At 34.8% G+C, this 25773-nt stretch overlaps 1 protein-coding gene across 4 annotated transcripts in view; it reads left to right on the plus strand.

Annotated features, from left to right (window-relative positions):
* SMC2 (structural maintenance of chromosomes 2) overlaps positions 1-22901 on the plus strand; it is a 51103-nt gene extending 28202 nt beyond the window's left edge. For 3 of the 4 annotated variants that reach the window (XM_086414516.1, XM_086414515.1, XM_086414517.1), the window contains exons 17-25: positions 91-215; positions 4333-4526; positions 5549-5692; positions 8789-8983; positions 10860-11060; positions 13561-13677; positions 16638-16798; positions 19927-20074; positions 20955-22901. In XM_086414516.1, coding sequence (XP_086270642.1) covers positions 91-215; positions 4333-4526; positions 5549-5692; positions 8789-8983; positions 10860-11060; positions 13561-13677; positions 16638-16798; positions 19927-20074; positions 20955-21113 — 1444 coding nt within the window. In that variant the 3' untranslated portion in view covers positions 21114-22901. Of the gene's footprint in view, positions 1-90; positions 216-4332; positions 4527-5548; positions 5693-8788; positions 8984-10859; positions 11061-13560; positions 13678-16226; positions 16799-19926; positions 20075-20954 lie in introns of all 4 variants that reach the window. The other variant, XR_015169284.1, reaches the window with a different exon arrangement.
* The last annotated feature ends 2872 nt before the right edge of the window (positions 22902-25773 follow it).

The following is a 25773-nucleotide window of genomic DNA, read 5'->3' on the forward strand; positions in this document are numbered from 1 at the left end:
GTATGAGTTTGTTTTAGGTAAGAGCTTGTTTAAATGCATGTCTCAAACATCAGAAAAATTATCATTTATTATAAACTTCTCTTCCTTAAGGTATCGCCACCTAAAACAGCAGTGGGAGATGAAAGCTGAGGAGGTAGATTTATTACAAACCAAGCTTCAGCAAAGCTCGTATCACAAGCAACAGGAAGAATTAGATGCTCTTAAAAAAATCATTGGTAAGATTTTGTTCTAATCTGTTTCAACTGATATACTTTAGGTATTTGAAGCTCTCATGTTTATTGTATATTTTAATTATATGTAATAATTTTCTGTTAATTTGTGCTTTTTTATTGGGTTGCTCATAGCTTGTTTTTATTGTTCTCATGTACCACATTATAAATACCTTGTTATATGCTTGTCTTTTGGTTTTGTTTATGTTTATAGTATTTTTGTTATATGTGTTTAACTATCTCTGTCCCTAATTTTAGGAACCTATCTTAACACCTTTAATCAGAATTTAATTGTATGTGGTAGTTTTAAATTTCTCTTATTCCTTAGGACTATTCACAGACCTATTTTACCCCACTAATATTTTTATTCTTTTTTTTCTCTTCTTTTATAAAATTTAAAATGTATTCATTTCATTCACCTTTCCCACCCACTGCCTCTAGCAACCACCAATCTTTTCTTTGTATCTGTGACCTAAGATATTTAAGATTCAACATATAAGTGAGATCATATGGTATTAATCTTTCTTTGACTTATTTCACTTCATGTAATGCCCTCAAGGTCCATCCATGTTATTGCAAATGGTAGGATTTCCTTCTTTTTTTATGGTTGAATAGTATGCCGTGGTGTGTTTATGCCACAGTTTCTTTACCTATTCATCCCTTAGTGGACTCAGGTTGTTTCCATGTCTTGGGTGTTGTAAATAATGAAGCAGTGAACACCACCTGTCTTTTGATAGCCAGTATAACAGTTGAGGTGATCGCTGTTTGTGGTTTTGATTTGAATTTCCCTTATGATTAATGTTGAGTATCTTTTCATTTACCTCTCGGCCATTTGTACATCTTCTGTGGAAAATGTGTATTCAGGTCCTCTATTTTTTGATTTGATTGGTTTTCTTTCCTGTTGAATCATATGAGTTCTTAATATGGTTTAGATATTAACCCCTTATCAGATAGATGACTTACAAATGTTTTCTCCTATTCACTAGGTTGCCTTTTGGTTTGTTGATTTGTTTTGGTGTGCAGAAGCTTTTTGGTTTGATGTAGTCCCCCTTGTTCATTTTTGCTTTTGTTACCTTTGCTTTTGGTGTCAAATTCAAAAAATCATCAAAACCTATGTTATGGAGCTTGCTACCTGTTTTCTTCTAGGAGTTTCATGATTTCAGGTTTTACCTTCAAGTCTTTAATCCATTTTGACTTAATTTTTTTATGTGGTGTTAGAAAGTGGTCTGGTTTCATTCTTTTCTGACTGTCCAGCTTCCTTGCAACATTTACTGAAGAGACTGTCTTTTCCGCATAATATATTCTTGACTCCTTTGTCATAAATTAATTGATCATGTATGCATGGGCTTTGTTTTGGGGTTCTTTTATTCAGTAGTTCCATTGATCCTTGTGTCTGTTTTCAGTAGAGTGCCACTAACTCTACTGCTTTAATTACTCTAGCTTTGTAATATAGTTTGAAATCAGGGAGTATGGTGCCTCCAGTTTTGTTGTTCTTTTTCAAGATTGCTTTGACTGTTCAGGGTCTTTTGTGGTTCCATACAAATTTTCCGATTGTTCTTTCTATTCCTATGAAATATGACATTGAAATTTTGATAGGATCTGACTTGAATCTGTAGCTTGCATTGGGTAATATGGACATTTTAACTATCCTTCCAATCTGTGAACAGAGAATATTTTTCCATTTGTTTCTGTCTTCAGTTTCTTTCATCAGTGTTTCATAGTTTTCAGTGTACATATCTTTCACCTCCTTGGTTAAATTTATTCTTAGGTATTTTCTTTTTGATACAATTGTGAATGGGATTGTTTTCTGTATAGAAACAACAGATTTTTGTAATTGATTTTGTATTCTGCAGCTTTGTTGACTTTGCTTATTATTTCTAACATCTTTTGATGGAGTCTTTACAGTTTTCTATTTATGATAGGGTTTTCTGTTTATGCCATCTACAAATAGTGAGAGTTTTACTTCTTTCTTTCCTGTTTGGATGCCCTTCTTTTCCTTGCCCTGTTGCTGTAGCACTTCCAACAGTGTGTTGAATAAAAGTGGTGTGGGCATCCTTATCTTTTTTTGGTCTTAGAGGAAATGCTTTCAGCTTTTTACCATTGAGTATGATGTTAGCTGGAGAAGGCAATGGCAACCCACTCCAGTACTCTTGCCTGGAAAATCCCATGGACGGAGGAGCCTGGTGGGCTGCAGTCCATGGGGTTGCTAAGAGTTGGACACGACTGAGCAACTTCACTTTCACTTTTCACTTTCATGCATTGGAGAAGGAAATGGCAACCCACTCCAGTGTTCTTGCCTGGAGAATCCCAGGGACAGGGGAGTCTGGTGGGCTGCCATCTGTGGGGTCGCACAGAGTTAGACACGACTGAAGAAACTTAGCAGCAGCAGCAGCTGCAGCATGATGTTAGCTGTGAGCTTGTTATGTGTATAGCCTTATTCTCTCTATACTCACTTTATTGTGTTTTTATCATAAATGTTGGATTTTCTCAAGTGCTTTTTCTGCTGTTTAGATGACCATGACTTTTATCCTGAATTTGTTAATATAGTGTATCATATTCACTAATTGGCAGATGTTAAACCATCATTGTATCCCTGGAGTAAATCCCACCTAGTCATGGTGTATTATTGAATTCGGTTTGCTGATGTTTTGTTGAGGATTTTTGCATTTATGTTCATCAGGGATGATAGCCTGTGATTTTTTTTGCTTGTGGTGTCCTTGTCTGATTTTAATATCAGGATGATGATGGCTTCACAAAATGCATTTGGAAGAATTTTCTTTTTGTTTGCTTTTTGGAAGAATTTGAAAAGGAAAGATTGGTATTAATTCTTTAAATGTTTGGTTTAATTCAACTGGACTTTTGTTTGTTGGGAGGTTTTTGATTCCTTATTAAGTTTCCATATTACTAATTACTAATCATGATTTAATCTTGATAGGTTGTCTTTTTCTAGGGATTTATTTCTTATGGGTTGTCTGATTTGTTGGTGTGAAATTTTTCATAGTTAACCTTTTATGATTCCTTATATTTCTGTGGTATCAGTTGTAGTATCTTTTATTTCTGATTTTGAGTCTTTTTTTCCCCTTAGGTCTAGCTGGAAGGTTGTTGGTTTTAAAGAACCAGATTTTAATTTCATGGATTTTTTTTTTTCTTTCTTTCTTTTTGGCCTCAATTTCATTTATTTCCACACTGATCTTTATTATTTTCTTCCTTCTACTAACTTTGGGTTTTGTTTTTTCTTCTTTTTGATGCAGTTCTAAATGGGACTGTTTAGTATATAGAAACACAACAGATTTTTGGTGTAAAGTTGTTTGAGATTTTTCTTGTTTCTTTAGGTAGGCATTTGTTGCTATGAACTTCACTCCTAGAACTGATTTTGCTACATCTAATGTACATTTGGTTTGTTGTATTTCTGTTTATCTTTGTGTTGGGTATTTTTTTTTTTATTTCTCTTTTGATTTCTAGAATGATATTCTACAATGAAAACTAGTATAGGAAATTGCATAATCATGGCTTTCAAGGTTATGTTTGTACCTAGTCCTAACACTTAACAGTGTATGTTGATTGTGACCATAACATGCTCATTCTATCTTACTTTATTTTTTAATTTATAAATTCAGAGGTCATATGTTTCCTATGCTTTGTCCTATGTATATTCTCACAATATTTCTCTACTTTAATAAGAGTTTCCTTGAATAAAAATAAGTGAGCAAGGAACACTAAGTTAAGCTTTTTTATGGGGTTAATTAAAAGTGTTCTTATAACTAAAATAAAAGTACCATAGTTCTGTGCTCAGTTCTGGTTTTATAAGCTTATGGTATATAAAATGGTCTGTGATCTTTTTATAAGTTAAATTGTAGGTAAAGTTTATGTTATTCAATTTCATGTGATTGGAAATAATTTCTTTACAGAATTTAGATAATTCAAGTATGGCTCTAAGATATGACCTGTGTTTTCAACATACTATTTCTAGAATAAGGTTAGAACAGTTAATTTTTTTTTTAACTCTTGCCTCCAACTTTCTATACCTTTTCTTCTCTTAAAAGTTGAATTTGTAAGCCCTTACCTATAACTGTTACTAGTTGGAAGATCTCATTTAGTTGTATTTGCCTGCTTTATGATGCAGAGGAAAGTGAGGAGACCTTAAAAAACACCAAAGAAATTCAGAAAAAAGCCGAAGAAAAATATGAGGTGTTGGAGAATAAAATGAAAAATGCTGAAGCTGAAAGAGAGAGAGAACTGAAGGATGCACAGAAAAAACTAGATTGTGCCAAAACTAAAGCAGATGCTTCTAGCAAAAAAATGAAAGAAAAACAACAGGTAATTTTTTTTTAATAGAATTAATCTTTTAACATCAGCATAGAACTGAAGGGTGGTAGAGCACCATTGGTTGATTTGTCCTTCATCGATATTTGTCGTAAATCGAAAAGTGAGAGATAAGATTGCTTGATAAAGGCTTGATTTTGATAATGTTTCATTCAGGAGTAGACCAAAGCTTGTATCATGTAAGCCAAGCTGTGTCATATCAGAGACTCACTGTTGACATTTCTGTTTGGTGATCATCTGTTTGAACAGACACTGTGAAAGAATAATGATGACAAAGCATGTTAAATTTGCAGTGTTATTCAATTGTAGACTATTATGGATAGTTTCAAGGCTGGAATTTGAACCTGTGTTTTACTGTTTACAAAGAAGGCTACATGCCCAGTCGCTATTCCATACAATTTCACTTAAATCTAACTTTCTTTCACAGTTCTTTTTAAACCCACCTTATGATTCTACTATTAAATATTTAGCTTTACACAAAGCATTTTGTAAAGAACTAAAGGCTATAATGGGAAAGAAGAGAAACTAATTTTTTTTGTCATTAAATAATTGTTTTAAAAAAGGATTTTACCTCCTAATTTATCTGCTATATAGAATTCTGTATTATTTTTCCCTATAGGAATAAAAGGATGAAATAGTTTATGCAAAGTTCTTTGAACCCATAAAAATTGTATGTACATTTTTTAATATAGAAAAATAAATTTCTTTTCCCCTTTCTTCTTTGGAAGCAGCTTACATGTTTTCAGTAGTTGAGTAAGCCATGGTCCTTACTTGCTGAAGTGAAGTCGCTCAGTCATGTCCGACTCTTTGCGACTCCATGGACTGTAGCCTACCAGGCTCCTCCATCCATGGGATTTTCCAGGCAAGAATACTGGAGTGGATTGCCATTTCCTTCTCCAGGGGAACTTCCTGACCCAGGAATTGAACCCAGGTCTCCTGTATTGTAGGCAGATGCTTTACTGTCTGAGCCACAGTAGTTGGTATGTTGAATGCCCAGATGCTCTGTTTTTTTATAGGAAGTTGAAGCTATCACCCTGGAGCTGGAGGAGCTCAGGAGAGAGCATGCATCCTATGAACAACAGCTTGAAGCTGTAAAGGAAGCTATCATATCCTACGAGGGTCAGATTGCAGTGATGGCCTCTGAGGTGGCTAAAAATGAGGTAAGAGTGATTTAACCACATTAGAGAAATACAAATGTAAATCTCCTTCTGAAATGGTAGCTTAAAGATGTTTGACTTCAAAGGTCTCAGTCTCTTCACCCTTGTCATGATGAGAGGGAAAATGATGATCACCGATCAGAAAGAGTCCTGAAATAATATCACTAATTGTTTTAGTCCACTAGGTCTACTAGAAAATGAAAACACCCAGTAATTTGACCTGGCAGAGTTTAAATAAAAATTATTAACTATAACAGGAATTTGGGATGATGTACAATTGATTGCTAAGGGCTAGAGAAAACTCTAAAGAATATATGAACAGCAGCTACAAGGAGCAGTCACTACCTATAAGCTGAAGCAGTGCACCCCCAGAAGGAATAAATCTGGAAAAGAGCCCCATTCTACTTGCAAGGCTGAGAACTACATGTAGTTGGAGAACACATGATTGTGGCCCTCTGGTGGTGGGGTTTGATGTAGTAGGGAAACCATGCGGAGGAAAGTGCTGCACAGGACATCTGGGAAAACAGCTTTTGGGGACGCCAGGGGGACTGGCCACAGGGAGGTGCCCAGCCTGGGGACAGGCTGAAAAGACTGCTGCTGGTTATGCCATGTAAGTGACAACCTTGCCTTTGAGAAAAGCACATCAGAAGCAAGAAGTAAAGCCCCTTCCTTCTCCAGTGTCCCTACAGCATCCTTTACTGATGAGGCTTCATACTGTTAAACTCGGCAAGGGAGAGTTGTTCCCATCTCAGAAGCAGGCAGTAAAGGGTGGATTTGGGGTGCGAGGGTTTCATGTTGTGAAGATATTTCTATTTCCTACAAATATTAGAAATGCTCCCTCATGAATATTGGATACCTTCTTGACCCATTTTTTGATTTTGACCTCGAATTCTGTTTCATTATTTCTACTCCTAGTTTTTAAAACTCAGATATAATTGGCATAACATTTATATTAGTTTCAGGTGTACAATGTAATGGTTCACATTTTAATATATTGTGAAATGATCACCCCAATAAGTCTGGTAACCATATATGATTACAGATTTTTTTCTTGCGATGAGAACTTTTTAAGATGTGCTGTCTTAGCAACTTTGAAATATATAGTCGTAGTACCTACTGTCACTAGGCCCTACAAAGTCTAACCACCTTTTGTTTTTGATACAACTTTTTTTTTTTTGTAAGTTTTCTGTTCTGTATATACTTTTTATAGGTCATGTTAACTAAAATGTAACAGCTTCTAACGGGAGTTCCATCCATTTAGCTACAATATAGTAAAGTGTGTTTTTGCCTTTTGTCCTCTACTTTTACATTTCCTGTTACATTTTTTCCTTGACATGATTGTTTTAATTGTTGTAGTGTGCATTGTTTTAGAAAGTAGTTCTTTTTTCTCTTCATTCTATTTGTGGTTAAACTCAAGGGTTTTTTTTAATTTTTAACACATTATCAAATCAATAGCAGAACAATTTTTTAACTATATTTTTGAAGATCAGGGTTCAAAATGCTTTTCAGCTTTGTGTTTTGTATTGCTGATTACCTTTTCTACAGTTTCTTTTTTGCCTTCTTACTTGCCTTATCATTCCTCCATATCTTTTACCATCTTTCATGGACATCATCTTGTGGAATTTTTTTTAAAAAAATAGATGTCATATTTTTAAAGAGAAATGTGGAAGTAAAATAAGCCCCTTCTTCCTTGATTTAAATAATGATAAAATCAAAGCATATACATATTTCGATAAAGAGAATATCTATTTCTCTATGGAAAACTATAAAATGTATCTCTAAGTTTGTAAACGTTGTTCTTTTAGTCTCTATATTTTAAATTGTTTCTATTTGCCCTCTTAGGGAGCCAAGAAGATAAATTGCCTTCAAATTAATTATGTTCAAAACAAAACTAAAAACTTTGGCTCAATCTGAAGTGATAGATATCCGTGTTTTTCTCTTAACCATTGTAGATTGAAATAATTATACCTGTGACACAGCATCTTCAATCTTTAGGTGTGAGAGAATCTTCTTCATAAACATGTTTTTGTCATGCGTTTTTGTTTTGGATTTTTTAGATGAATGCTGTGGTTTAACTTCCTCCTGCAAAGGACCTTTTATGACACAAACATAAAGAAATTACTTATGTCATGTTCAATAACTTAACCATAATGTCAGGTATTGTTTATTGCTCAAAGTTATCTTGTTTTCTAATGAGTATGCCTTAAAGAATTCCTAAATTTTTACTGATGCTGGTCATCACTTCAAGATACCTGTTCTTCCTCAGAGTCTTTTAGCAAGTTGTTCTACTCTTTGTTTTCCCCTACCTAAATCTGAGTTGAGCTAGGTTCTTTTTTTCAGATGTTTATGTGAGTTTGTGACCATATCTTTACCAGAAAGACCTTCAAGATCTAGCAAAGAACTTTGAGGGGGAAGAGGTGAGAGTTGGTAGACTAAATCCCAGCTGTAATTTTCACTTGAGAGGGAAACCGATGGTAGTAAAAGAGTGAGAAGTTTTTCTTTGTGCCACAGATCTGTTTCTTCAAAAAGGTTTCTCTTCCTCTTCCATATCTCTGTTTTAACCCCTGTGCTAGAACCAAACACTCTGACCTTTTGTTGCGCTGTCAGAGGCCTTATGGCTTACTTCTATAGAAGGGAAAGGAACCAATGCCAGCTTACCTTACTTCCACCCCCTTTCTTTGCCTTCATAATAAATGGCATTTGGGGTGTCTGTCATATTATTTTGTAACCACCACCAGAATCCCACTCTTTTGAGAGAGACCTTACAGGGCAAATCCCAGTAACCCCTCCTCCACCTGCTGCTGCTGCTGCTAAGTCGCTTCAGTCATGTCCGACTCTGCACCTAGGTGATCCCAATTATACTGTGTCACAGGGACTTTGTTGCTTCCAGCATGAACAATGCATCTCATCCCTTTTTTCCTAGTGGTAATACAAGTTTTATTTGTAAATGTGTTAGTCATGTTCATGGAGATATAAAGTGTAGAAGGTTAGATGACACATTGCCATCTTGTCTAGAAGTCTGTTGGATGATCTTTCAGTAAACGAAAAAATGTCTCCATCTTACCTTGCTGTATGTTGTCTTGTAATTCTTCATTTCAGGAGTTAGTAAATAAAGCTCAAGAAGAGGTAAGCAAGCAAAAAGAAGTGATAACAGCCCAAGACAACATAATTAAAGCTAAATATGCAGAAATAGCACAACACAAGGAGCAAAACAATGAATCTCAGCTTAAAATTAAGGAACTGGACCATAACATCAGCAAACATAAGCGGGAAGCTGAAGATGCTGCTGCAAAGGCATGTTTGTATTGTTCATTTTTATTCTTAATCACATTTTTGCCTCTGGGTTTTTGAAATGTTCTGGTAAAATGCTCAGTGAAGAACTTACTGTAAATGGCAGAACTACTGTGTAACAATTTTGAGGCATACAGCTATGACTGCTTCTCAGCAGTCACCAAATGGCAAAAATGTTTTATTTTTATATTTAATTTCAGGGGCTTTATTCTCATCTCCAATATGTTTGAGTGGTCTCCCATGGAAATGACTTTTTTTAATCCCCAGTTGTTCATAGAACTAATTACTAATGTATTAATAGTAGTAATATATATTCTTTACCTAATTGTAAATTGAATTTAGGGAACTCACAGAGAAATATACACAAGGAACTTCTGAAGTAAGGACTTAGTTGGTTTAGGATATCCTTATGAGGATGAGTATAGTCAGTGTTTGAAGTCTCATTTGAAATCTGACGTTTTGCCTAGTAGTGTCTTGGAAGTTATCCCACAGTTTTTTGGTCATTCTTAATTAAAATTTCTTTCATGTATCTCAGTAACCTAAGTACTTTAAAGAAAATACATAGTTCTGCAGGAATTCGTTGCTTAGTTAAGGAGGCTTCATTTATGTGGTTTTAATAATTCACTCATCTTGTTTTCTTACTGGTCTGTAACAGTTTGAAGCCTTTTAAGTCTTCTTTAGCATCATAAAAGTACAAGAGATTTAATTTCAAAAAGATGAGAACATACAAAACAGTCTTCCACCCTTTTCTGCAAGAGCCATGAGTGCCTGTTCAGGTTCATTACTTTGTTTAAAAAGCCTTTTTTTAATGACCACATGATAATATCCTAATATTTTATTAGTATTGATTTCCCATTTGCCTAGTAGCCTAGTATTAGTGAATTCACTGAACTATTACCAATGCTAATATTACTGTTAATAGGTTTTTTTTTAAACACAATTGAAAATACTAGTATTGGTGGTTGCTAGGGGATTCTATTTACAGTTAAGTGAAGAGGGTAGAAAGAGTGACTTGCAAGCAGAACTGCTAAAAAGTCAAGTATTCTTTAAAATACATAGTTTATCAAATATTTATTGTATACTTATACCAGGCACTAAAGATGCAAGAATGAGCAACATGCCACAGAATGTGTTCATGGAGCTCACAGATGGGCAGGAAAAAAAGATAGACTAGAAATGACCATATTACTTTGGAGTCTGGTGGTGTGATTGTACTCATGGAATTAATAAGGATGATTGACAAGGATTAGCTTTCAGCAGTCAATACCAATCTTAAACAGTTAGAGTAGAAGAAAGTCTTCCTTAAGCACTATAATTAAAAATCCTTAATGGTTATATTATATGAGTATTTGACTGTGCCTCGTCAAAGAGGGTAGCGAGGGGATGGAGTCAATATTTAAGATAATGTTTTACTTAGGTTATAATTTCAAGAATTATTAGGTACCAGTCACAATTAGGCTTTCATGATTTTACAGTGTCTATGACTTAAATATTCATATAAGACTAAACTTTCACAAGTTGTTTTTTTGAAGTAATACATTGAATTTGGTAAAATCTGGAGCCTCATCTCATTATAATGGCAATGTTTACACACACACACACACACACACACACTTCTTAACTATTTCTCTTGAGTTCACATTTATTTTGATGCTTAAGTAATATCTTTTTCTGTTTCTATTTTTTTTAGCCTATCCTCTAGATAAAAATATTCATACTTATAGGTTCACAATCAACAATGAGTCTCATTTTTTTCCAAATGAGTCATTGTGAGATTTTTCTCAAAAATGTTTGTAAAAATTAGTAAATATTTAAGAAACTAATTTTTAAATATAGGTTTGTGAGCAATGATATCATTCTATTATCATCTTGTGGCTAGGTATCCAAAATGTTGAAAGACTATGACTGGATTACTGTAGAAAAACACCTCTTTGGGCAACCCAATAGCACCTATGATTTCAAAGCTAACAATCCAAAAGAAGCTGGTGAGAGACTTCAGAAGTTGCAAGAAATGAAGGAGAAACTAGGAAGAAATGTCAACATGAGAGCCATGAATGTACTGACTGAAGCTGAAGAGCGTGTAAGTCACTTTGCTATGACTATGGCCACTTTAAAACATGAGTAGCCTTGATGGTTTTTATGACCCCTGGTGTGTGTGTGCTCAGTCTGCGGCCCATGGACTGTAGCCCGCTAGGCTCCTCTGTCCTTGGGATTCTCCAGGCAAGAATACTGGAGTGGGTTGCCATTCCTGTCTCCAGCAGATATGACCCCTGAGACAATTATTAGAGTCAGCCTAATAATTTAGACTTAAATTTTAGATTTAAAATCTTTGTTTTATGCTTTCGAAACTTTGTTTTGTGTTTTCCTTTTCTTCTTTTTTAGTTATTTCTTTTCTTATTTCATTCTTTTTGTTTCATCAGTTACATGTTCTGTTGTGCTTAAATGACTTTTCCACTGGCCTTTCCTTTTGCTGTGAATGTCTTCAGCCCCTTTCTTATTTTTGGTTTAAATAAAAACACTTTCGATCTTGTTAACTCCTCACATTTTTGTCATTTCTTTCACTTGTCTTTTTGAAAGGCTTTGAAGAAGACTACAGGATTTCCCCACTATCCAAAAAGTAGGGCATTCCTTTGAAACCCTTCCTATGCCGAAATGGTATAAAGCAAAGAAGCAATTACCATAGGGCCCATCTTGCTAACAGATGCACAGAGCAAACTGAGATAAAGCACAGATGCTCACAGACACAGTTCAGAGCTCTCGGAGGAGGCTTGCTGCTGAGATGCTCAGTGTTGTTCCCAGGAGGAGCCTGATGGTGCCACTCTCACTGCTTAGGGTGTGTGCTGCTTCTGTAAGAAACGGCTCACTGCAGAACACATGCTGAACATTATTTGTGCTTTTTACCTTTTCTTGCAAAAGTAGTGATATAAAATGAACTTTGGAAAAGTGAGGGAATACCTGTCTGTTCTAACCAGTGTCTTCCTTTGATTCCAGTGTATTGCAAGAACCATTACATAAGTAAACGACTAAAATTGTTATATACATTAACACTGTTTTACTAATCTGTAAATCCGGCAGCATCTTCTCTGTTTTAATGCTCTCAGTTACTTGATGGTGTTATCCATCTCCCTAACCTTTTACAGTCTGCATGTCACTAGAAAAACCCAAAGGGGAAAGCAGTTCTATTCTTTATGGCCCCACAGGAAATAGCAATCTGAGTAATTTTATATTTTGCCCTGTATCTTCTTTAATTCTGTAAAACTGAATTTGCATAACAGTTAATGAGAGTGCTGTAAAAGTGAGTACCTATGAGCTCCATCACTTTTAACAAATTTTTTGGTAATGGGTTTCTTAAAGCTCTTACTGACATTAGTATCTACAAAGAATCTATATTATGTTAGATACTAAATAGATTAATAATGCACATACTGTAATCTTTCTGTTAAATATTCCTGCTGGTTTTCGTTTCTCCATTAAATCTTTGCAATATATGGCACCTTCGTGGAAGGGAAATATTTTGTTTGAATTTGAGCTGCTTAACATCGTGAAATTTGTTTCCTTATACTTGTTTGCTTTTATTATATAATAATAACTTGAGCTAGTTTTTTGTTGTTTTTTTTTCTAATTTTACCAACTCCCATCTCCATATCAGAGAGGAAGGGCCTGTATTGTTGATCAGTGGTTCACCTTTTGTTTTTTTGTTATTGTATTTTGGGTCACCCCATGTAAGAAAATATATGGAATTATGCAAGGAACAGGATAAAAGTGTGGCCAAGCTCCTAAAACCTTTTCTCCACAAAGGAGAGGGGCAGCAAGGAAACTAGCAAGACTGGCTGGAGTTTTTCAGGGAGAATATGAAGCCACCTTGAAATGCGAGGCTGTGAGGAGAAATAAGTTAAAAGGGTTTTTAGAAAGTTCTGCTGCTCCTCATGATTTGATTATCCCTCTGTAGTCTCCCACATTTTTTTTTCAATAAATTTCTTCATTAACCAGAGAAGGCCACTCTGAGAATGAGATGTTGGAGTGGAAACTTGAAGCGCCAGTTAATGTCTGAAGTAGAGGAAGAACAGTGCAGGGGCCACAGGGCTATGGTGAGCTTATGTTCAGGAAACTGAAAATAAGACCATATGGCTGGAGCCTGGGGAGGAGTGTGTCACCAAAAGTTCAGAGATAAACAGGAGCCAAATTATGTAGGACTTTATACATCGTGGTGAAGAGTTAAAAAGATTAAAACCTTTATGTCACTGCTAAGACTAACCTTGCATGCAAGGCTACTTTTGAGTTTACATGACAAATACTCCTTTTTTTGCCTTGGCTACTGGGTAGATAAGGGACTATAAGTGGAGTTAAAATGTTTCAAGAGTTTGTGCTATAAATTCTCAGCTGTAGTAATTGAATTTTACATAATAGATGTGTTTACTTTCCTCAGTGGCTTACGTTGTAACTCAATGTAGTGTATCTTTTTGGTAAGAAGGAGTTGTATGTATTGCATATAAAAATAGTAAAATCTCTTTATTCTTGACTGAATCCTAAAATACAAATTTTTTGGTTTTCTCAATTAAGTCTGCTTTTTATCTTACTAGTATAATGACTTGATGAAGAAGAAGAGAATTGTGGAAAACGACAAATCCAAAATCCTGGCAACTATAGAAGACCTTGACCAGAAGAAAAACCAAGCCATAAATATTGCTTGGCAAAAGGTATTTGAACCCCAAAATATTATCGTTTATTCTGTATGAGGCAAAGATGGAAGATGACATCATGTTAATAGCGTTGTACTCTAAGATAAATTTGAAGCAACAGCTTTGTGTTTGAATGAGGCACATGCTCATACCTTAAAACCTTGTAGACTTTTTAAAGCATTTTGTCCTTTTGGACTTAACTGCTGCTACTGCCATTATGGTCTCATCGTCTGCTTGTTTGGTTCTTATACTACATGAAGTTAACTTTGTAGATTTCTCTCCATCACTTGCTAATTCTGGGTTACCTTTAAAGGGGACAGTATTTGCCCTCTTTCTCATGAGATCATAGGTTCTAATACTGGACAGTATTCTAAGGTTTCTTCCAAATATCTGCCATACTCTTACTCATCCTCTGCTTAAAACTGGAAGCATTGTTTCACATTGCAAAAGTGCGAATTGTTGGAATGCTTCTCCAAAGGACCCCTTCAGTTGTAACCTCTGTCAAATATTAGTGCTAAGAATATTTCTATAGCAAGATTGTATTCCACTTACAAGTTATTGTGTTTCAGAATTCATAAGTATTATACATTCTTAGGTTTTTTAGCACATCATTTTTATAATGTTAGATTTATAATTATAAAATTATTTTTATGTAAGTATAATAATTTATTAACAGACCATTTGCTCTTGTTTTACATGAATTATCTTAAAATAATTCCATAATTTTGATGATTATTATCTCTATTTTATAAATGAAGAAACTAAATCTTAGAAAGTTGAAATTAGCCTAAGATCATAATAGTCAAAAGGTAGGAAAACTGGAATTCTCTTTTCCTAAATTAGAATTTAAGTTAAAATTACCTTTTGTTGCTCTTTAGGAATTAGAACTGGTTAATTGGGAAGTCAGTATTTCCAGGATTCATATTCAACAAAATCCCAAATAACCATTTTGGTTTTGTTCTATGACAACTTCAGCAGATTTCAAGGTTCCTTACTGTTATTTCTACTTCTTTGGCTGCATAGATTTGTCTCCGTTAGCATAATCCTTAGCTTCTTCTGTAAAGTTTTCCTACCATAACAAAAGACTGCTAGTCAAAAGCTTTCATAGATACTGTGTTGTTTGGCACTTTAGTAAGCCTGGGCCTCTAGGATAAACTGGGCACTTTACCACTTTTTCTCTTTTTAATTTTGCAGGAACTTTATTTTTGATAATGGCAGAATCTTTTTCATTTGGATTATTTTTCCTGCTCTACAACTTATTTTCAGTGTTCCATCTCCCTGTAGTATTTCTGTCATTTAAAAAATGCTTGTACAACATTTGGATTTAACACTGGATCTGAGATTCTGTCTCTTGGTTTCGCCATGATTCCTGGATTTAATTCGAGTACAAATTTATATTTTAAACTGATTTTTCTTCAGTCTCCAAAGTTCTCCCGAACCAAGTAAATTTACTGAGTGCTTATTATATATGTCAGACACTATTCTTATATTAATTTTCCTATTTAATTCTCAACAGTAACCTAATGAGATAGGTATTATTATCAGTATTCCATACTTCCTTATGGCTTTAAGTGTACTTCCTTCACAACACCAGAGTATTTTAGAAACTGGTTTTATTTTTGTTTCCTTCTTAACCTGATTGGATTTTCAATATTCAACTTATTTCCTGTCTATGATAGGGCTGTATTCTTCTCTACCTGTTACCCGATAAGATTCTTTTTTCCCTTTTGAATAATCCACATGGGATCCCATGGTCATCTTTTGGATTTATTAGCATTCCACTGTCTTAATTTGAGCTGTCTTTCTCCTGTCTGGTCAAAAAATTTCAGGTGTTTATAGACACTATGTTATCTTCCATCTTTCCCCCATAAAAAGTGGACCTCTCCCCATTGTAATGAACCTTGTGTAGCTCTGGAAGTCTATCCTAGATAAAACTAGAATCTACTTTCTCTGTGTAGGCTATTAGCATGTATGCAGTTGTTCTTAAAATATGTGTTCCTTAGCAAATTTTTATTTAGGAGACTGTTTAAGTCTAGGAGATTTCCTTATTACTACAGATATTCATAAAATATATACTTGCATTTGAATTTTATACTTGAATAGAGAACTTGGCTGTCATATATCTTTGTTGGGGGGGCGGTGTGCATGCATGTATACACTCAATTTTGTCTGGTGAACCTCTAAGATTATTAGTCATGTCTGAAGACAGATGGCTGAATTCTCAAATGTGTATGCACAGAAATTACTCAGTTACAGCCTAGAATATTGGTCCTAAATCTCTGTGTAATCTCCTGCTGCAACTTTATGGGGATAGGCCAAATAGCTTCTTCAGCTTTTTTCTTTTGGGGCTCAGTCCTGTTCCTGTCCCTTGAAGATCTGTGAAAAGTATAGAAAAGAACCATTGAACACCTTTAACAGATCTGTTTTGATTTCATGCCTCTTTTTCTCCTAGACTTCACTCTGATCTTAAGCTTTTTAAAGTTAGCTAATAATGACAGGCTTGTCTTACCATATCAGTCAACAGAAAACAAATTATACCAAAAAAAGTTTTTGTTTTTCTCCACCAGCTGAAAATTCAATCTCCTATATTATCCAATTGTGTGTCTCTGAGGATTCCTGCAACCATGGCCGCCTGTTGTATCAAACGTCATCTTAGTGTTAGAGGTACAGCCTGTAGTTTCCCCTCAAAGTTTGAGCAAGCTCAGTAAATGATTTCTGTGAAGAGACACATAAATTTATCACAGCCTTATACTCTTGTCGCAACCACTGGGCTCTAATGTTGCGATGTTGTATTGCTAGCACCTATAGACAATACATGAATGAATGGGCATGACCAGATTTGTCATATGGACCATAATTTGCCAACCTCAAAATAAGAGTAACAGATAACAAAATTTCACCTGCTTGTTTACAAATACGCATGTCATTTGATTTTTCTTGGAAAACCTTCTATGATATAAATCATTTTTTTCATCCAGGTGAACAAGGACTTTGGATCTATTTTTTCTACTCTTTTGCCTGGTGCTAATGCTATGCTTGCACCACCAGAAGGGCAGACTGTGTTGGATGGTCTGGAGTTTAAGGTTGCCTTAGGAAATACTTGGAAAGAAAACCTAACTGAACTTAGTGGTGGTCAGAGGTGAGTGAGTGTTCCCTTTGAAATAATTCCTCTTATTTTATTATAATCCATCAACTCTCTGCCTCCCAATTTTATTTCAGATTTGCTTTTCTATATTTGCATGTGAAATTTAAGGAGCCTAATCTGTGAGACTATGAATTCTGATTAGAACACTTGACTAAAATGATAGGCAACAAAGTAGAAATAAGGATTAGCATCTAGGAAACTAGACCAAATACATGAGAAACAATTATTTTCAGATACTGGAAAATGAATGATCCAGGAGTATGATCCTGAGAGGAAAGAAACAAAATGCTGAGTCCAGTGTTTACGCTAGCTTTCTCCCTAGGAGTAATTCTTGACTGCAAATGCAGGGAGGGAAACCCACACAAAGACCATTAGTCTTACTAAATGAAGGAAACATTAGAATTTGGGGAAGTCCCAGGGAAATACATCACGGCATTACGTTTGCACCGTCCCTAAAGTGAAGGCTATTCTAGACACACCTTAGCAAAGGTTAATTGCAGGCCCAACACTATTTAAAGACAGACCACAAAGTTGAGACTGTAAACAACATAATCACAGTGTTCAGCATCTAATAAACACTACTAGGCAGAAATCAAGAAAATGTGATTTATAACTTAGAGGAGAAACAGCCCCAGAAGTGACAGATGATAAAACTAGCAGACAGGAAGTTAAAGAGAGTTACATTAAGTCTTTCTAAAGATTACAAGGTGAGAGAAATGGAAACTATTAAAGAAGATGCCAGTGAAACTTCTAGAGATTTTTTAAAAAACAAACCTGAAAGGAAAAGTTCTCTGCCTGAGATTGATAACAAATTCAGCCTTAAAAGGAACATGAGTGAATTTGAAAACATAGCAATAAACTATTAAACTTAGAAAGAGCTTCAGTGACCTGTGGGGCGATATTGAGTACTCGGACATACATATTATTGGAATTTCAAAGAGAGGAAGAGGTAAAACAAGATACTTGAAGAAATAACAGCCCAGATTTTCCAGATTTGATGAGTTCTGTAAATCCACATACTTGATTTCTGTGAACCCTAGTATAAGGGATGGCCAGATGTTAAAGAATCTGCCTGTAATGCAGGAGAGCTGGGTTGATCACTGGGTCAGGAAAATCCCTTGGAAAAGGAATGGCTACCCACTGCAGTATTCTTGCTTGGAGAATTCCATGGACAGAGGAGCCTGGCGGGTTGCAGTCCATGGGGGTGGCAAAGAATCAGATACCACTGAGCAACTAACACTTAACACTTTGCTTTCACACGTAGGATAAATGTATGTACTCGCTTCCTACACATACAATAACACAGCAAAGCATGTTATACATAGTTGCTGAAAACCAGCATTAGGAGAAAAAAAAATCCTAAAAGCAGCCAGAGGTAAAAAGGCACATTAAATGCCAAGAAACAAAGATAAGAATGACTTTAGACTTCTTGTCAAAAACTATGCAAGCCAGAAGTCTGGAACAACATCTATAAAGTGCTAAAAGAAAAACGTGATAACCTAGAATTCTGTATGTAGAAACATTTGCATATTGAAGGCAGTATATGTTTTCAGAAAAACAAAAGGTGGAAGCATTTAATTCCAGTAGAGCTCTATAAATTAAAGGAAGTTCTCTGGTGAAAGAAAAATAGTACCAAATGGAAACTTGGGTCTACATGACAATTAAGAGTACTGGAAATAATATGTTCTGGACTTCAGGAAAGTTTCTCCAGCCTTACACAGTGATTCAGACAGCATACTGAGAGAAACTTTAAAAGATCATTTGGCCTCACTCCTTACCTGCAGAGAGCCAAATGATTAAAAGCCCCTGAGAGAAAATTATGAATATTCATATAATTGAAGATGTGTATTAATTTTGTATTTTCCCCCTGCAGGATTTACAGTCCATACTACTTGATTGTTTTCATGTGCTCTTTGCTGTCATGGAACTCTCCTCCTTTGGATGTAGAAAATACTAAGATCTGTTCATTTTTATTATGAGATCTTTTGTCATTTTTGTGAATAGAATAGCAGTCCACTCTATTTTTCACTATTGATAAAATTCCTAAATGTTCTAAGAGTCAAAAAAGACAGCTTCTGCTTCCTGGTCAATCATAATTGAATTCCACAGTATAGATCCCAACATCTTTAATTGTTTTTGCTAAAGTCCTCGAAAAACTTTTTGAGGAAAATAGAGAATATTTGCTTATTTTCTTACTGGAACCTAAAAATTATTTCCATAATTAAGACAATATAAACTTATTTTCAGATATACCACAGTCTAGCATAGTAGTTTAACTCTTGGTGAGCCCTTTTTTTTTCTTCCTAAATGAATAAGTTGAAAGCTCAGTGCCTTAAATATTCGGCACAGAGAAAGCCATTGAAAAGTAGTTTTAGGTCGCTTTAATGACCGTAGCTACCCTGTTCAGCTTGCTTTTTATTGTACTGTTTCATTCCTTTCCTTTGCTAGAAAATTTTGTTTCACCTTCCTAGACCCCTCTTCTTCTACACAAATTTTTCCCCCACTTACATGTTTCTTAATAAATACCCTATTGGAATACAGTAAGCATTAGACTGTTTACTCTAGTGCTGCATGCTAGAAGATATTTGAAGTTATAGAGTTAAGTGTGTTATAGCTGTTACTGTAATTTTAATTCTATTTTTAAATAATTATAAATGTCTTACAGTAAATAAAGATTTTTTAATGAAATGTTTAAGAAAAAAATATTATGAGAAGTATTATATTTCTTCATACCAGATTAGAACAAAATCCGTTACAATTAAAAGGGATATAAAAGAACTGAAAAAGAGTTTTGGGGAAGGAAAGGAAAAACTATTAACACTAATATGATGTCTCTTAAGATTAGATGCTAAATTTAACATTCTAGTTATCTGACAAGAAAGAAGAACATATAACTTCTATTCAAAATAACACTCATTGAAGTGAGGGAAGAATGGAAAGCTAAACTACTTTAATACAGCAAAAGTTTTCAAGTTTGAAACTTAAGATTCTTTTTTCTATAACTATCTTCCAGCTAAATCAGCACTCTTCATAATAATAGGGTAGCAGATTTGCTTCAGCGCTTTGGCAAAAAGTGGTAAAATCAAGTTTTGATGGTATTTCTTTTGGCCTTCTTTTTTCAGGTCTTTAGTGGCTCTGTCATTAATCCTGTCCATGCTCCTTTTCAAACCTGCCCCAATCTACATCCTGGATGAGGTCGATGCAGCCCTGGATCTTTCTCATACTCAGAATATTGGACATATGCTACGTACTCATTTCACACATTCTCAGGTAAGAACCGAAAAGAGCCTCAGAATAGTTCTAGGATTTGTTTTTCTAAAACTATTCTTTAGTAATGGTCAGTATATATAAGGAATTTAGGATTGAAGAATACCAAGGTGTTGTATATCTCTTTAAATATATAATTCTATTCATATGGTTCCAGAAGGAAAGAGGCTTTCATCTCTTATTAAAGAAAGAGCCTGGAATTACAATAGCAGGTTATAGCATGAAGAGGAATCTATTTTTTTTTTTTGTCACTTGAAATTATTTAGGTTAATTATTTTCTCTAGCTAGCTGAGAGAAGATGCACAATCAAAACAAGACTGTTTCAAAGATGTACCTGGAAAATATATCAGAAATGTGTCATGTGTTGCTTGATGGATACTCTTCATTCCTCCTAAAATGCAGAGAAAAACCCTTGAAGCTAAAAACAGTTTTTTATTGAACTGTTGCTGTAGTAACTAGGGCTACCATATAGATAAAGCATTGAACAGCTCTGGGGGGCTTCTGTTACAGTCATCATAGATTGTGTATTTATTATGGCAGGTTTTTAGCAGATAACAGTGGCATTTAGAGCTAGCCAGTTGATAGCCGATAAGACAGTTGATACTAACTGGAGAAGATAGCAACAAGCAGTCAACCAGCAGGAAATAGTAACTTGGGTAATGAAGCACTCACAGTAAAATTAAGCGACTCCTAAAACTGCATATGGAAAGAATTCATTTAGGTGCCTAATAATAACTATTTATTATGTGCATTTGCTTGGAGCCCAGCATTTAAAGAGATAGCAAAATCAAATTTTTTCCAAATGATTCTTAACCGCAGTACAAAAACAGCGAACGAACTTCAAGGATGCTACAAATTTTTCTGTTTTCCTTTTTCCCTTAAGTTCATTGTGGTATCCCTAAAAGAAGGTATGTTCAACAACGCAAACGTCCTTTTCAAAACCAAGTTTGTGGATGGTGTTTCTACAGTAGCCAGATTTACTCAGTGTCAAAACGGAAAAGTTCCAAAGGAAAACGAATCCAAGTCAAAAAGACCCAAATGATCACACATGAAGTTAAAAGTAAAGATTCACTCCTTCACCTTGACCTGTTTTTTAAATATACACTTTATAAGAACTTGGGATTCATGTTGTTTGTATAAAAATGTAATATTGTTACCTAACCCATTTTCTTTTCCTTATATAATCACTTATAACTGAGCATAAATTCCTCTTTTCTGAATCAGTGTTAACTATGGTCCAATTACTGTAATTGTGATTTCATGTATGTCACCAAGTGTTTTTTCTTACACAAGTCTTTTCTATATTAGGGAGCCTGAGATACATAGTTGGTGGTAAATTTTGTATGTAAGAGCAAAATTACCAAGAAGCAGATGAAATTAAATTACAGAATAAATATAGCTGATAATCAGCTTTTAATAGCTAATTCCTAAGGTAATATTAGTGGTTTCTGTTGCTAATAATGTCGTTCAGGTAAGGAAGAATCAAGTAGCAAGTAGCTGGACCAACAGAGGGAACACAAAGAAAGCTGTTAGGCATGCCCTGAGCTATTTGTGTTCAGTTCCTTGAGGACAGTGCCAGGTCTCTGATTTAGACTCAAATAGAAAGCAGATCTTACGAAGATTCCTGTTATTTTAATGATGTTTGAATACCATATTATGCTTAGTAATTGGTCTGTGCAGTCTTCTTTTTTTTTTTTTTTGATCTTTATGAGTATTTTAATAAGAGCTTAGGACAAAGGTATCCTCTGCGTGCTGCTCTCTGCTGCAGGTTTATCTGAAGTCTCCTAATGTGGTCAGAGATTTTGTTAGCCTTTTCATAATTCAATCAATAACAGTCTGTTGGTGAGTGAGAATATAGGAGCCAGCAGACTAAACCAAATTAATCTTTTTCTTTTAGTCATATACATATGTAAATAGATTCATCTGTTTTACCAAAAGGACTTAAAATTTCATGACTATTTCTTAGTGTCCTGTTTTCCAATTCAAAACCATGAATTTCCTTTTAAGATTTCAAAAGATGGCGCTAACAAACAGCATAAGAATACTATTGATAAGATTCTTCATATCTCTTAGTTTATCTCTAGAACTATGTATTCCAAACTCCAAATCTTGAAAGTTCTGACGTGATTTAACCTGACCTCAGGTATGTTATTTTGGCCCCACATTTCTTCTTACTACTTGAGTTTTTCTTCCTTTTTGGTATCCTTTTCCTAGTATATGCTCATACTTCCTGGCCTTGGGTTTAATATTTCTCATCCTTCATCCTCATACATAGCTGAGGATGTCAGGTAACACCCAGGTAACTGATACTGTGGGGCACATTGGAAAGATTGAATATGGAATTAGTTGTGTCCTCTGTTGGAGGAGGAGACAAAGCTATAAATGCTGAGTTACAGGGAGGTCCAGTATTGTATACAGTAGACGTAAGTGTGGTGGTGGTGATGGTTTAGTCACTAAGTTGTGTCCAACTGTTGTGACCCCACAAACTGTAGCCCGTCAATTTCATGAGATTTCTTTCCAAATGTATTGCAAATTGTTTGCCAGAAAGAATTAATTCACACTGTTAATATAGTGTACCTGTTGACTTCAACCTGGTCGGCAGTGGCTATTAATTATAATGATTCTAATTTACTAGTTACAAAATGGTGTTTAATTTCTATATTAATTATAATTTTGTAAGTAATTAGTAGGATTGACTATCTACCATATGTGCTAATTTTCTTTCCTCTGCCAACAAATTTTCTATTTGTTTGCTTTTCCAGTTTTTATCTATGTGTATAATCTTGCTTTGTGATGGAAATCCTCTAATATATTAAACTTTTGTGAGTAATGTTGTCATTATTCTTTAATTAAAGGGAACACATTAAGGGGAATGGGAACATTTGTTTCACAGTAATATAAGTAACTAGTATTTGAGCTTTTTCTATACATCAGACACTATTCATTCATGTTTTCACACTTAATTCTCATAATAGTCCAGTGAGGGAAATACTGTTATCATTAGCAGTATATAGAGGAAACTCAATTGAGCCGTGAGGTTAAGAAACTTGCCCACTGTGTTAATACAGTTAGTGACTAGCAGAGCCAAAATACAGATCTTACTGTTAGTCTCTATTTATACACTACCTCTCTGATAGCTTGAATATCTGCATTTGTTATACATAGTAAATTTACGAGATGTCTGGATGACTAATATATACCATGTGAAACTTAGGGGAAAACCTCAAACATTTGAAGAAAGGATTCCTTGCACTTTTGTTATTGGAGTTTCAGGTATGCTAACAGCAAATTTCAAAGCAACGATGATAGAATCCCTCTTCTACAATATATGGTGGAGTAATTTAACCGGCCAGCCCTCCCACAGTCATGTCATTTGCAAATTAAGGAAGTTGCCTCTTTTTTAATCTGTTACCTGTTTTATTCTGCCTTATTTCACTGGCTTGAACTTTCAGCTCCATGTTGCATGTAAGAGTGATGTGAGCTGGCATATTTGCCTTTTTCTCAGAATTAGGAAATAGAGGGTAAAAAAATCAATAATTTATAAGAGAAAAATAAGAGAAAAATTGATGAAAACAACATTTGTTTCTCAAAAGAGCAACAGAATCAGTAGATCTCTAATTAGAGCAACCAAATAAACCAGAGAAACTACCAATCACTAATACCAGGAATGAAAGAAGAGTTGCCACTATGGATCTTAAATAAGGGTACAAATTATGAACATTTTTATGTCAGTAAATTTGACAACTTAGGACAAAATGGGAAAATTAGGAAAATAAAAATCACTGGAACTGCCACAAGAAGAGACAAAATCTGAAGAGCCTCAAATACTATGAGTACAGTTGAAGTTATTGTCTTCCCACAAAGAAAACTCTAGTCCCATATAGTTTCTCTTACAAATGTTTCCATTCAAGGAAGAAATAACACCAGTCATCATTACACAAAATTTTTCAGAAAATGGAGAGGGAAGAAATATTTCCAACTTATTTCATGAGGTCAGCCTTGTTCTGATATTAGAACTAGACCAAGACATTACAAAACAAGAAAATTACAGGACAATGGTCCTCATGAACAAAAATCCTGAAAATATTAGCAAACAATCTAACATCTATAAAAAATAAGTCATTTTCAGACTTTTTCAACAGATGGAGCTGACATATATGGAAAACAAGCACTCACCCTTTACAACATACATGAGAAATAACTAAAAATGAGTCATGGACCTAAAAGTAATATTCACAACACTTCTAGAAAACAATTTTAATGGTCACAGATTAGGCAAAGATTTCCTAAGACAAAAAACAAGCCATTAAAAAAACATTAAATTGAAAATCTCTTCAAAAGACAGGAAAACAAAAACCACAGATTAGAGAAATCATTTGCAGTGTACTGTGCTCAGTCGCTCAGTGTGTTCGACTCTGCAACCCCGAGGACTGTAGCCCGCCAGGCTCCTCTGTCCGTGGGGATTCTCCAGGCAAGAATACTGGAATGAGTTGCTGTGCCCTCCTCCAAGGGATCTTTTCAACCCAGGGATCAAACTTGTGTTTCCTGCATGGCAGGCAGATTCTTTACCAGCTGAGCTACCAGGGAAGCCCTTGTAATGTACAGTTAACAGAATCACATGCAAAATGAAGAAAGAACTTGTTATTCACATGTCCAGTATTTGCATGAATGGTGCAAAATGGTAGGTGAAACTGCTGTCACTTTAGTTTAAATCAAGGCCACGTGGTATAAGTAGTACCAACTGCATTCACTACCATGCATTTGAATTTTTTTACATGGCATTTTGAGTGTATTTAATGAAGCTGTAAGAGTTATTTTATATATCAACTTCCTGAGTACATGTCTAATAATCTCAATGATTAAATGTGAATTATGTATAAAGCACTTATGTTGCATACCAAAACATGATGGTTATTTTGCAGAAATTATTTCATTTTTGTGAAGAAACTTTTTTCATGGAATTCCATTTTTACTTGAAAAGATAAGACAAACTGTTTATTAAGTCTATGACATTTGTTAGACATTTCTCAAAATGAACAAAGTGAGCCTGTCACAAGAACCTAACATACATGTTGCAAATAATTGTAGCTTTGAAATGAAAATTAGAATATTGGCTACCGTGTATTCCTCATTGTGAGCCTGATATCAGTTCAATTACTAAGACTTTTCTGATAACACTGGTGGCAAAGTTAACATGGGGTTTTTAAGAATATTGCACTATGAAATGTATTAGCATTTTGAAGATTTGTGTAACTCAATGAATGGTATTTTTCAGTGACCAATATGTCCACGTTAAAAAATCATGGATGGGTAAAATAGCCATTCTAATTACAGGAAAGACTGGTGATCTTAATATTACAAGGTAGAACTTTTGGTTTCAGATTCCACATTGCAACTGCCTTAAGAAGCTGTCACTTTTTGTTGTTTGTATCAAGAAAGAATATCCACATTATCTAATATTCCTCCCATTCCCAACTCCATGTTTATTCTCAACTCTAGACAGGAAACTTGAATAATTTGTTCAAAGTCATACAACTAGAAAGGCGTGGAGGCAGAATTTAGACTCACACTGTGTGGCCGAAGAGCCATATTCCTAGCCATTATGCTATAACAAACTGTGAGTTGGGTATACTTACTGCTTTGTACCTGGAGCTGAGAAAACATATTTTGCATTGGCAGGATTCTTATACTTGTCATGCATG

This window comes from Bos grunniens, chromosome 8, assembly GCF_055505025.1.
Source record: "Bos grunniens cultivar Pamir isolate PY7600 chromosome 8, Bosgru_T2T1.0, whole genome shotgun sequence".
Classification (NCBI taxonomy): Eukaryota; Metazoa; Chordata; class Mammalia; order Artiodactyla; family Bovidae; genus Bos; species Bos grunniens.